Source organism: Pyrus communis, chromosome 14 (genome assembly GCF_963583255.1).
Source record: "Pyrus communis chromosome 14, drPyrComm1.1, whole genome shotgun sequence".
In the NCBI taxonomy this organism is placed as follows: Eukaryota; Viridiplantae; Streptophyta; class Magnoliopsida; order Rosales; family Rosaceae; genus Pyrus; species Pyrus communis.
Window position 1 is genome coordinate 6800055 of NC_084816.1, and position 13902 is coordinate 6813956.

The 13902-nt window shown below is 35.9% G+C and overlaps 2 protein-coding genes and 1 non-coding gene across 3 annotated transcripts; 2 read left to right on the top strand and 1 right to left on the bottom strand.

Moving 5' to 3' along the window:
* The first annotated feature begins 3761 nt into the window (after positions 1–3761).
* On the top strand, positions 3762–5677 carry LOC137715246 (large ribosomal subunit protein uL29-like). Its single transcript, XM_068454500.1, has 4 exons — positions 3762–3869; positions 3969–4104; positions 4194–4350; positions 5437–5677. Exons 1-4 carry the CDS (start codon positions 3866–3868, stop codon positions 5509–5511), a joined length of 372 nt encoding a protein of 123 aa, XP_068310601.1. The 5' UTR covers positions 3762–3865; the 3' UTR covers positions 5512–5677.
* A 985-nt stretch (positions 5678–6662) lies between these two features.
* On the bottom strand, positions 6663–6736 carry TRNAR-UCG (transfer RNA arginine (anticodon UCG)). Its single transcript has one exon. It is a non-coding gene; the product is annotated as a tRNA-Arg (tRNA).
* A 5312-nt stretch (positions 6737–12048) lies between these two features.
* LOC137714284 (protein EXORDIUM-like 1) lies at positions 12049–13206 on the top strand. The gene has a single exon (XM_068453528.1). The coding sequence runs from the start codon at positions 12049–12051 to the stop codon at positions 13204–13206; it is 1158 nt and encodes a 385-aa protein (XP_068309629.1).
* The last annotated feature ends 696 nt before the right edge of the window (positions 13207–13902 follow it).

Sequence of the window (13902 nt, forward strand, 5' to 3'; positions counted from 1 at the left end):
TTCAATAGACGTTTATTATTTGTCTAATAAACATTTGATACATGAGGAATCAATGACAAAAGAAAATCTCTTAGAAGAGAGAGGATGATAGTACCTTAGAAGATTAGAAGTGATCCATTAGTCTGTCAAAGTTCAAAGTTGTGAAATTTTTTTTGTTATTGAAAATCTCATTTTCCATTGATTTGAGAGGTGGGGATAATTTTATTAAAGTTGTGGTCATCTTTGTGTGGTATGCTAGCTCAACTATTTCTCTAAAAATAGGATCTAGTTCTATTATTGTTACATCATATTGTTTTACATTTCACCCTCGCCATGCATATATAGCATGAATATCCCTATGGTTGGCTAGTTGGGTGCGAATCACATTTGGTTTTCTCATATATAGAGAATATGATTGTCACTTGTCAGGTTTTATACGTTGTTGAAGAAGATTCTGAGTTCAAATTTTATAAATTAATTTTTTTAAAAGAAAAAATTCGATATTTTGTTGTGCATGTACGGTCTGAAGCCAACAAGATTTTCAGTTTTGTGAAGGTCGGCTTTCTTGTGCATGTACATTTACTAACTGACTAATTATTTACTCTTAAATGCGATGCTAAGCAAGCATGCATTAGTTTCCGAAGCACCTTTGACTAGATCTCTATCTATTTTATACATTATTTTTTAAAACCTTGGTAACTACATTTGAAACAAAACAATCACCTTTAATGCTGTAAAATTATGTCCACTTCTTACGATATGAAATAGGAACTTCAAAATAATTATAAGCGACAAAGCAAGGGGCAATAATGGTTGGATGGTGCCAAATTAGTGTAACTGGGAGAAGGTGGCAGTGGGTCAAAGCATGATAATCTGACCACTTAGCTTAAAACACACATAATTTATTAATTTTACCCATTAAATCAGAACCTCAAAATGTAAAAGGGATGTTTTACCGACCTTCTTAGTTGGACATTCCCATCTTACTTTTTTCGTTTTGCATTCTTATCCTACAATACTGCACGATGATTAGAACATTCTACTTTCTACTTCGTCCCAAACTTTGCTGCAGTTTACTGTACAGCATTGCATACCTGCTTGCTGGTCATATAGAATGTCCAGTATCCTGATTTTATTTAGCTGTTATTAATTGTTATTTGATTGTGAAATGATTACGCATGGGGAATGGGATAAAGGACTGAGTTGTGTTCCATCAAACATTGGCATTTTGCACCCAAACTGGGCCAAATCCCCGAGTGACATCTTTTTGTAGATGAAGTACAAAGTTGTAAACCACAAGTATTGTAACCATCGATTGCCTTCTGATTAGCTGGGAATTGCAAAGATGATTATTCCCTTCTAATTGATTTTCATGGAAAGCCTCTCCTTTTGACTAGGGTTGTAATGGGCATCCATCACTGCCTTGATTAATTGATGTTACAAAGATTTGTTAGCTGAAATTCGTGAGCATTGATTCATGAACTTGTTGTAATGCAGAGCAATGATTCTTTTGGTTAACGCCGTTATACTTTCTATCCAAACTAAAGGATTTAAAGGGGAAAAAAGATAGAAATTCTAGTGGGGTTAACCAGAAAGATCATTACTTCATATTATAACAAGTTAAGGGACCATATTCACGAATTTTTATTTCAAGGACCAAAAATCCTATTAATTGAAATTCGATGGCCATTTCTCAAGTTATCTTTCCATAAAATTGAACTAACTCATCATTTGGCTGCTCAATTTGAAAGATGATCAATGTTGCTCATAAATCTTACAATTGCACATCATTCATTGCAATCATTTGTCTTAGTCTTACCATCTTATACCTACCAAAGTTTGATCATGACTAAACGGACTGTGGCAAAAAGCTGCTGCCACCATCTATGATTTTTTATTTATTTTTATTATAAGCATCAGGTATGAGGGAACTAAACATTGAAACTATCAAAACATTTTTAACCACTTGAATTATTAACTCATTACCATCAACTATACTCTAAATACAACAATACAAGTTTACTAAATCTTTTTTTTGGTCAAGAAGTTTATTATAGCTTTGGTAACTATAACTGTAGCTTAAACTCACTATGACCAACTCCAATGGTCGGGTAAAAACTAAATTTTTAGCTTGAAAAGTTTAGGTTTCAACTGAAAAAACAGTTTTTCTTCTCCAATGATTTTAGCCCAAGATTATTAAATGATGAGTTTAGGGTTTTTTTTTTTTTGGTAACTTATTTTTTTTTTTTTTTTTTGGTAGATGATTCTAATTTATTTTTATGAACACTTTAACTTAAAAATGTTTAGATTCCAATAAATAATGAAAAATCGTTAAATATGTTTCATCTTCTAATACAAACGTTTTAACCCATTGATTTTGTTTGCAATAGAAAGAAACAGTTTTAGAAGTGGGTAGAAAGGAAAAATTAGAAGAATTTTACGTGAAAAGTGAATTTTGTATGGATGTTTACAGAGTTTTTTGGTGAATTTAGTTTAAATAATTTTTTAAATTGTTTTAGCCATTGGGTTTAGTTTTGGAATGTTAGATCTTTTGTTTTGATTATATTCGATCTCAATCGTTAAATTTAATGTATTTATTATATTTAAAAAATAGGATTTAAATATGAACCGTGTGATCAAAATAACCTTCGAGGGAGGATTTGTTTGACCGACAAAGCTGTCAGTGGTGTGGGTCATACCCGCTGCAGCTTTGTCGCGTGCAGGACATGGGCCGCGTCAATGCGCCTAGCATGCTTTTTTTTCTTTCTTGCGCATGCACGCATAGTGATGGGCCAGAAAATAGGTTTGGCTTTTTTGGGCTAAAACTTCCCAAATATTAGATTTTATTCCGAAACTTGTTGTAGGCCCAATGGTTAGAGATAGTCGAGCAGGTTTAAAACCTAATTTTAGATTTTAACTCAGCCATTGGAATTGGACTAAGCATAAAGACTAAAAGGAGGAAGTCCCTAGTAATTTAGGGGTTCATTTGAAAGCGTTTTTAAAATGACTGAAATCGTTTTTAGAAAAAATGTCTTTGGATTCTAAAAGCACTTGAAGTGCTTCTTTCAAGAAGCACTTTAAGTGCTTTTTTAAAGACTCACTTGCGTAAAACAGTTATGTGCTTCTTTTATGAAGCATCTCAATTATTATTTTAGGATTCACTTGCGTTTTTACTTAGGCTTAGTTTCAAAAATATTTTTACGAAAAATGCTTGTAGTCATTTTAAAATCACTTCCAAACAAGTCTTAGATCTTACAAGTGTCCAATTAATTTAGGGTCTTTCCCCTCTAAATAAGAAGAGGTGATAAGGGCATCCCTGGTGAGGGGCTTTATATGGGGATGAAAAAGTGGTAGAAATAGCCCATTTTAGAATTCCGAGGAAAGAATCTCTCCCAATGAGGGGCTATATATTTCGAGCTCTATATGGAGCTATATATATTTATTTATGTAGTAATTTGATTAAGCGACAAATTTATTTATTTATTTATTTTTTTGTGTTAGTTTTTCTTAAGTTGATTGTTGGACGTGCTATCTTAATTTTTTTTATGGACCTTTCAACCTAAAAAGTTAAAATGTGGATTTAATCACTTATGAAATTTCTCTCTAGGACTTGAAATGTAGTAGCCTTATGAAAGATAGAGCATCCATGCTCTAATAGAGCTGACGAACTGAATGACCCAAACCCATATCCATTTTAGTCCAACGACACAAATAGAGAATGGAAGGATCCGCAATCACTTTAAGCCCAAATCTCATGTGAAAAGACCAAAATGGCCACAACTTAGGGTTTTAGAAACATATATTTATTAAAACCGCACCCGAGTTCTAGGGTTTCACTTCTCGTCTCCACCTCCTTCTTCCAAAGCGAGCAACACAGACCGCAGCAATGGGTACGATCTGCAAAATTATCATCCTCCTCATCAAATTTCTTCTGAAATCTAATATGGTTTGTTCTAATTTAACTTTTTTCCTAATTTTTGATGTAATAGCGAGGATTAAGGTCCATGAGCTCAGGCACAAGACCAAGGCTGATCTTTTGGCTCAGCTGAAGGATCTGAAGGCAGAGCTCGCTCTTCTCCGAGTCGCCAAGGTCACCGGCGGAGCCCCCAACAAGCTCTCCAAAATGTATCCTCTCTCTCACTGTCTAATTTTGTTGATTGATTGATTTGTAGAATTTTGTTCAAATAATTTTTCGTTTGTGTCTGTGATTTCAGCAAGGTGGTGAGGCTTTCAATCGCTCAGGTGTTGACGGTGATGTCCCAGAAGCAGAAGGCGGCTCTGAGAGAAGTCTACAGGAATAAGAAGCTTCTTCCTCTCGATTTGCGTCCCAAGAAGACTAGGGCCATCAGGAGGCGTCTCACCAAGCACCAGGTACTGCTAATCTGCATCTCATTTGAAACCAATTTTGATTTTCGATACTGATTAGTGCGTAGTGACTCGGGCCTGGTCGATGGTTTAAAAGTTGGTGCTAAGTAGGGAAGTTTGCGAGTATGCTTTTGTTATATGCTTCCTTTGCCTGGATATGATATGCATATAGGCCATGTAATACTCGTTTCTTTGTGTTGTCGACGACCCCCTTTAATGATTTTGTGAGAAATAAGTAAAATGACTGTCTGAGAGACCGGGACTTAGTATCGAAGGATGAAAAGTAATGTGTTGGTATGTTTGATTTTTTTCCTTTTAATTCTATAGTTCGTATACGGTTTAGGCTTTAGGATCTAGATGCAATTGTTTAACCCTTGTTTGACCTGCTCATGGTTAAAATAAAAGACACAATTAAGATTTCCAAGACTGCGGCTATATAACTTCATGGTTTTTCGATATGATCCCGCAAGCGCTATGTCAAATCTATCTTAGCTGATAAGCTCAAATTTACATTTGAAAAGGAGTGATCTAGAGAATCTCTCTATCTGGTCTGGCTACTATGTGTTCCTTTTTGAAATTTCGGGTCCAGTCTTTCTTGGTGTTTGCAATCATATGGGAGAACGGTTATTCTATTTGATTTTCCAAGATAGACCAACTTGAGTGCAAATTTACTTCGTCTGGTTAAGATAGTCTTGTGAGTAGGTTTAGTTTTTCTTTTTTACCAGGATCTTATATGATTCCAGTAGTTGGGGAATTCCTCTTGGTTACTATTTGGATTTATTGAATCTTTTCCTTGCTCTATTGCTTTATGATTTTTTCGGTTTAACATCTATTTGGCACTGTTGTATAGTTGATAGATATGAGCTCGAGTTTTGTGAATTGCTGTATTGTTCTGTCTATTTTTGTCCCCCTCCTCTCCCCTCCCCTCCCTTCCCCTCCCTTCTTTCTCTCTTTCGGAACATGATCTGTAGGATACCCTTGCTTAGCTTTTAAGCCCTCGCCACAGTATTGTAGGGGTCAGAATAATTATCGATGTCAAATCTTATGGCAACATCTTTTTATATAATTCAGTTGTCAAATTGTTTCTTGTAGGCATCTTTGAAGACAGAAAGAGAGAAGAAAAAGGAGATATACTACCCATTGAGGAAGTACGCAATCAAGGCATAATTATGGATCCAGATTTGAAGGGAATTAAGCGTTTCACCCGTTATATGATATTCCAAGGACATCAGTTTAAAATGTTGAACCCTTTCCGTAATTTTATCTATGTAGACACTTTACCAAATATGATTTTGTTGATCCAGAATTTTAACGCTGATTTTGATTTCGTTTATAGTTTGATTTGCTCTAGCGAGTTGAGTCTATCGAGCTCTTCTTCTTACCCAAGCCAAACCGTTTCATGATGAGAACTGAGTAGTAACTTTGTGATGCTGATGAGGAATATCGGAACATGGCTCTCTTCTCATCATTTGCTTGATCCTTCTGTATTTCTGGGTATATTGCTTTACGAGGCAACTCAATGTCTTCGATTAGCTGTTGGTCCTTTGATCGCGCATCTTCCGTGTTGTCCAACAGAAGCAGTGTGACGAGCCTGATAACAAAGCATCTAAACTTTCCCTCGCATTGTTCTTTAGTTGATTCATGTTGCTTTGTTAATTTCTCTGAACCAGTATGGTCATTTTGTGCAAGTAGAGATGTATACTTAAAGCAAAATGCATCGGGGTGAAGCTTTGATGAAGCTTGTGGAGCTAAAACTCAGGAAATGGTCTGGTGGTATTCATCTTTACCTGTAAGTGAAATGTCTTAGGTTTGAAAATTTTAGATGGCGAATTCGACATCAAATGAGGTTGACTATTATGTGACTTAGCCGAAATCTCCCCTCATTATAGTGTAAAATATATTGTTGTACTAAAATAAATAAATAAATAAAATCCAGAAACGGATAAACCCAGACCAAAATCTCTACACCTCAACGTATATGCATTAGGCTAGTTCGTGAGGATTCAGAGTGTCCGACCACTTACCCTCCTTACGCTCAAGTTCAAATTCCCATCCTTGCAAATTTCACTTTGTCATAAGGAAATAATAATATACAAAGCATTTTTTTAGTACAACGATATTTTGACACTAAGGGAATGAAGAGTTCAGCTAAGTCATACAACATATACAAAGCATTTGTTCAGCATACCATTGAGCCCCAAGCTTTTGAGTTGTTGGGCTGTAAATTTGTATGATTGGATGGACCACAAAAATGGGTTTGGCCCGTTTGAATTGGAAAAATATGAAAATAAAATAAAATAATAAAGACAGACTGCATGCGACCACAGTGGGAGTCGAACCCACGACCTTTTGATCCGAAGTCAAACGCGCTAATCCACTGCGCTATGCGGTCTTTCTTGTGAATTTGGATAGCATAAGGAATTAGGTAGGTACACATAGTGGGGTCTTCCATTTAGAGTTGGAGTATAATATTAACAAAAAAAATCCTCCTAATAATTATAACACAAATACATTAATATTATTAGAAAAAAAAAAAAATCCTTCTAAGACATAAGCGTGTTGCAATCTTCTTCTTTTTTTTTTTTTCTTTTTTTTTTTTTTCCAGCCGAAGGTTTTATCCAATTAATTTTTTTCTAGTAAAGTTTTAAAAAAGTAGCATTACATACATCAACGACCTTATCAATAATTCATAAAATGTTGTACTCTTTTTTCCGTTTTAAGTTTTGTATCACTAAAGTTTTTAAACATAATTCAAATGAGGAACTTAAGGAGTTATGGGTCCTAACTCCTAAGCCGACAAAGAGTTGTTAGGATAACTCAAATGGGCCAAGGAGACCCTTAAAACATCATAAACTAGACTCTGACCCACCCTTACATGAGAGCCACAAAAATTTTTAACAGCCCTTCCCCGCTTAGGCCCGTCTAGACATTAGACTCCTGCTTGTTGCCTGATTAGCGCCCATTGTCAATTAGAATCTTGTGTGACGAGGTGTGTTGAAGAATACAAAAATCTCACTTTGGAAAATTTGAAAAATTAAATGACTTGTATTGTGTGATTCCACTTCTAATTATATTAAATGATAAAACCCTCACACCTTGATAAGATAAAAATTGGAAAACATGATTCCACTTCTAATTATATTAAATGATAAAACCCTCACACCTTGATAAGATAAAAATTGGAAAACAATATCATCGTGATTAGTAATAGACCGAGAGTCCGTCTCTATGAAACCCTTGACATATTGCTCAAAATATTTCTCTCTTGTGTTTCTATACATGACTATTTAATATTCCAATATATAATTAGTAATTTAATTTATCACATAATAAATTGATAAATTCAATTTTTTTTTTTTTTAATGACACCCACCACTTGCACTTGCTCTAGGGTAATGGAAACGATTTTTGCCTTAAGATTATATAAACACGATCATCATATAGCGCGTACATTTAAGCCTCCAGCTGTAGTTACAGTGAGTGAGACACATTGCCATCAAACATGTGCAATGGTTGTTGAGCATTAAAGAATTTTCATTATTTTAACTACCCCAAAATATTAAATAAATTGTACTGACCGAAAAAATTAATAATAAAATTAATGAATTGTGCACACACAAGTAGGCAGAACTTGAGGCACTTAATATTATAGTTTAGTGGTATTTTTGTTTACTTGTAAGTGAGAGATCTTAGGTTCGATTCTCGCTAAAAGCAAGTTTGAACCACATTATTGCTCGCATATTGTGAGGCTAAGCCTTCTTCTCACCCTTAGTGTAGATAATATCATTTGTTTAAAAGTAGTCAGAAAGCAAAAGGCCCTGAAATTTGAGTGATTAATAATATGCATGAGACAAGAGAAAAGTTGCATATTTGGGTCTATTTGGTGAGCTAGTTGTGATAAGTTGTGACTAATTAAAATAGATTTGAGTTCAATTCTAATTTGTTGTGTCAAAGTGAGACGAACATGACTAGATATGATAAGTTATGACTTCAAAATAAAATAGATTATCTAACATATCTTTATGTATATATTACAAGTCTTGTCTTCCTTGTCTCTAAAACCAAATTCCATACAGTCTACCAAACGGTTAGAGTTTTGGTATTTAGCTTCAAAAAGTGCTTGCTGTCTGCGTACGTATTGCATTTCCGTTAGGGTTATGGAATTAGTTGTCTAATTAAATCAATATTTATTGAATCAATTGTTTGATGTGATGGAGGATCAGTGACATTAATTTTTTTTTCACATAATTTTTTATACACGTTTTTGTAAGGACTACTTCATAATATATTTTAACAATTTGAATCATTTATCTTTTAAAATATCATTCATAAATCATTCTGATAAACATTAGACAAATCTAAAATCATTATGATATTCATTTGTAGTAAAAAAAAGGATGAATATGGATTCATAAAGAAATCCTAAACCTTTAATTCAACGGTCATATTGTTTCAGATTTTGATGATTTTTTAGTAGATATGATCTTTGAAGGAAGACCTAAATGAGAGATTGTTCAAATCGTTGAAATACATTATAAAGTTAGACCACAAAAATATATTTCAAAAAATTGTTTAAAAAAATAGTGTGACGAGTCCACATCATAATATATAATATACATACACCTATATTTATCAGCTGAACGGCATAGGCTTAGTCTCCATATATAGATAATCTTTTATTTCCTAATTGGGCAGCAAAAGAAAATAAATACAAGAACATTCTCTCTTTTGTTTTTGGTCAAAAATTAAAGACAAGAATGAGACAGTGACATGCAGGTTGCAGCCGTTGATCAGTTAGATGTTTGTCTCTTCATTTACTAATTTGACTCTCCCGATCTTGTGACAAAGGAGGATTTCATACGCCAAGATATGTAGACTTTTTCCACTCACACATTACACCTATCAATTTATCCACATTTTTATCTAAATTCCTTCCCTAAAGAATTGTTAGAGTTATAGTGTTAATATCTATTTAAATTTTGTTGAGAAAGAATGGGAGAAGTAAGGGCGAAGCTAGAAAGTTAATTATGGGGAGACACAATAAAGTAAAAAATTTCATTTTTTTCATGAGGTATTTTGTCGAGCGCTTAGCAAACTTTTGCCATTGTGTGCTTAGGGCACTTCTCTATCCTTTAATGCTCTTTTAATGGTGTCTTTAGGTCAATATTGTTACGGTCAATAAAACAAAGAGTTAATCATATATAGATAGGACCATATATAACGCTCATGTCCGTTTTAATTATTAAGCATTATATATGAGCTTAATTATTAGCTGGTAGACTTCCATAACTAACATGATTCCTTGGTTTATTGTTACTTTCCTTCAACCAAGGTTTTCTTTGAACAAACGATATCATTTACACTAAAGGAAGGGGGTGAGCTTAGCCTCACAATGAGCTAGTAAAAATGTGGTTCAAATTCGCCTTTTTGAGTTCAAATAATTTTCTTCATTGGTGTAAAAAAATCCTATCAAAATAGATCTCAATCTCATATGTAAATTAGATTTGTTTTGGTATTTTCCTATCAATATAAATATATAATCAAGTTGGGTTTGGATGGGGGGATTGCAATACCATCACTACTCCATATCTGACTCGGATAATTTCAACAATTTCTGATCAAACCTGCCTCAAATCCGTTCATTGTCCTGCATAACTGCCTCATTAGGATCAGGTATCCGCGGATATTACATTTTTTTATATAAATTTTCCCTTTTATCACAAGTTTAACAAAAAAGATAAAATCATCAGACCTAGTCAAAGAAGTTGACTATTCCTAATAATAGCTCACAAATGTACAATAGTGAATAGTTCACTTCTTTAAAATAAGTCCGATGACTATAATTCCACAATACGAGTAAGCTTATTTGTAGCTATTCCCATCCCCTCTTAATCTCTTTTTCCTTCTATTTTCATCCACTTCTCTCACATTTTGCTTTTTGTTTTTTGTTTATTTTTTTTGTCTCTATAAAAAAATCAATATAAGATGTGTCGTGGCTTAATCGTAGTCGTTCAAATAGGAGGGAAGAGAATCCTCCTCCTGCATTCATTGGTCTTGGTTATTTCACACTTGATGCACTCTTCCACTACATCCATCCAATTTGTATTTTATGGTTGAGATCTCCATCTAATTCTCCGTTATTTTGCAAGATAGAATCAAGATAATGAAAACGTTCATTCTTTGGTACTTCCTGATCTCCAATCTAATTCCCAGTTATTTGCATGTACTAAGGTATTTGAGCTAAATTAATTAGAAATGCATTAATGATGGAGGAATTGAAAGGACTATATGCAACATATGCATCGAGATGAATTTGCAAATGACTACCTGGAAAGAGTCCTTTGTAAATCATCTGTTTATCTCTTTGTAATGATGCCATACTTCGAATTCATTATCTGTAGTTTTGTAGTTCATTTCTAATCAACTTATCTCTTGATACTTGCAAAATTTTCATCCAATAAGCATAGGGTTCAGGATATACCGCCCTATCCGATATCGTAAGCTAAGCTTAGGTTAGAGACACGGGTTTGACTTCAATAATATGTATCATTCAATGATACGGGTGTTGTGACTGTTATATTTGATTTAAAAATATTAAAATAATTTATTCACAATTACAACCATTCATTTTCCATATCTGTAAATGATAATTGATACGCACATTGCATTAGCAGTCAAAGTCACCTAGCTGTGAGAATCTGCCCTCAACATTTCCCGTTTACTTGGTTTGTATATATGAAGTAATTAACCCTTTTTCTCATAGAATATTGAACTGTAAATTGTAAAACTGAAAAATTGAGAAAACCTACTACAATTTGATATTTTAAGAAAATGTCTATAAAATGATTGGAATTCAACTTATATATAGTTGGAATAAAGTGTTTCGGATAAATTCAGAATTGTCTAATAATCACAAATTTGAATACTTTATTCGTCTCCATGAAGAGGTTTTATAAGATTATAAGGAGCAATACTAGAAAATAATTAAATCAAATCCTCGTTCACAAGACAAGGAAATTGGACACCAAATTTCTTTTTTCCTTCAGTTATGTTTCTTTCATCCAAACTCTTTTTTTCCTTCTCTTATGGTGATATTCAAAGATTGACATCATTTTGTTCCCCTCTTCAAATTCAAAACCAAATTAAAGCTAGAGAAATAATATGACAATGCTAGGGAAATTAAATGTATAGACTAAACTTGGTAAACTAAGTGACATGGAAGTTAATGATTGAATTATTACTTAAGTGTTGATTAACGTACTTATTTTATATTATGAACTATCATTCAGTTTACAAATTTAATCTACCTAACACTACTCAAAATAATAATAAAGAACCCTTCATGATAGGCGGATGCCTACCATGACCAAAAACTATTTCTTTTCCTTTTCCTCATCTTCCTCCATCATTTTTTTTCATTAATCTTCTGTGACAGCAGCAGAAACTGCTTTACCTTCTTCCTTTTATTTCTAACTATAATAGATAATTTTCACCTTAGGTTCATGACATGTGGGTGGCCGAGAAAATTAGCTTTGTGCACATGCATGCATGCATACATGTTTCTTGAATGTTCTTGCAATTAAGATATGTATATAGGGGCGAGATACAAAAGAGAGGAAACTATAGAAAATTGACAATTGAAAAGGGAAAAAAAAAAAAAAAAAAAAAAAAAAAAAAAACAAGAACAAGGAATATAAATTTATAATGGCAGCATCATCTTCCCTCCCAAGGATGGGTAGTCGCTTGGGGAACCGGCGGCTTGCTGCTCTCGCTCTCTGCCTTGTATTGCTCCTCCATATCACTACCACTACTTTGGTATTGTCCTCCAACAAGGGAAAAGGCGGCGGTGCAAAAAAAGGTGGTACACAAAAAGGTGGTGGTGCACAGAAAGGTGGCGATCGAAAAGGTGGTGCACCTGGAACTGCTTGCGGTAAACCCCGTGGTGTCGTACACGTTGGTGATGCAGCACCTCCTGCCGGCGGCAGCTTCCGAGCTCGTGGAAGTGGCGGAGCCATCACATACCATGGAGGGCCTCTGATGACCGGCGACATTAACCTTTCCATCCTATTTTACGGCCAGTTTACAGCCGAACAAAAGAACGTGATTCAGAGTTTCCTGAGGTCCCTCGAGAACACGGAGAACGACCACGTCGCCGCCGTGCACAGGTGGTGGGACGTCATCGAGAGCTACCAATTGTTCACTGGTCCAACCCCCGCTACCGGTACCCCACCTAGACTCCGCATCAAGGTGGGCATCCAGCAGAGCGACGACAAGTACTCGATCGGAAAAGTGTTAACCCTTACATACTTCAAGAATCTGGTGAAGAAGGCCGACTCCGGCAAGCCCAACACTCTTTTCGTGTTCTTCACCGGGAGCCAAGTGACGGTGCACCAATTGTGCCGTGGCAAATGCTATGACCACGGCTTAATTGACAACAAACCATACCTCGTCGTCGGAAACCCCGAAATCTTGTGCCGCGGGGCTTACGGTTGGCCATTCCAGAGGCTGGACTACGGTACGCCTAATCAAGTGACGGTGAAGCCCCCCAACGGCAACATGGGCATTGACGCCATGCTCGCCCACCTCGCCTCCGGCGTGGCAGCCGTCGTCACCAACCCATTCAACACTGGATTCTTCAAGCCGGGACCCAAGAGCGACCCCATCGAGGCCGGCACCGCCTGCGACAACATCTTCGGAAGCGGTGCGGTCCCAGGCAAGACCGGCAAGGTATTGGTCGACCCCGCTACCGGTGGGTCCTATAATGCTGTCGGAGAGAAGGGCATGAAGTTCATGCTCCCCGCCGTCTGGAACCCACGAACTTCCTCCTGCTGGACGGCCATTGTAAACACGAAAAATTCCTGAAACAAGAAACAAGAATACCGTGTACAAAATAATATTTTTGTGTTTAATGATTTTGGGGTTACAATCTCTTTGTAATTTGATCCTCTGATTCTATCTTCGTAGGGTGTAGGTTTGTGGATGAGCTGTTGATCCAAAGGGCCGTCGGAGCTTGATCTAGGGATGAACAGTTGATGAACGGATCTTCGAGGGCTTTTGAGCTTGATCTTGAAGACTGGGTGTATGGATTTCTTCAAGGGGGTCGTCGGGGCTTGATCTTGAGGGTTGATGGATGAGCGGATCTTCAAGGGCTTTTGGGCCTAATCTTGAAGACTGAGTGTATGGATTTCTTCAAGAGGCCGTTGGGGCTTGATCTTGAGGGTTGATGGATGAACGGATCTTCAAGGGCTTTTGGGCTTAATCTTGAAGAACGATTGGATGTGTGAATTTGTTGAGGTTGTTGATCCAAAGGGCCGTTGAGGCTTGATCTTAGGATGAACGGATGATGAACACTTTCTTCAAGGGGCCGTCAGGGCTTGATCTTGAGTCGGTGGAAGTTCTTCAAGGGCCGTTGGGGCTTGACCTTTGAAGGAGGATTTGACGAAGAACGAAGAGTGTTTTCTTGATCCTTCGGGATTTGCTTGAGAGCTTTAGAGTTTCGAGGCTTCAAGGTTTTGGTGTAATGTGAATTCCCTTCTTTCTTTCTCTTCTTCCTTCCTT

Coding starts and splice junctions, on each gene's coding strand:
- LOC137715246 (XM_068454500.1), top strand. Junction 4,105..4,193: donor CCCAACAAGCTCTCCAAAAT/GTATCCTCTCTC, acceptor CTGTGATTTCAG/CAAGGTGGTGAGGCTTTCAA. Junction 4,351..5,436: donor GGCGTCTCACCAAGCACCAG/GTACTGCTAATC, acceptor TGTTTCTTGTAG/GCATCTTTGAAGACAGAAAG.
- LOC137714284 (XM_068453528.1), top strand. CDS start 12,049: ATGGCAGCATCATCTTCCCTCCCAAGGATGGGTAGTCGCTTGGGGAAC.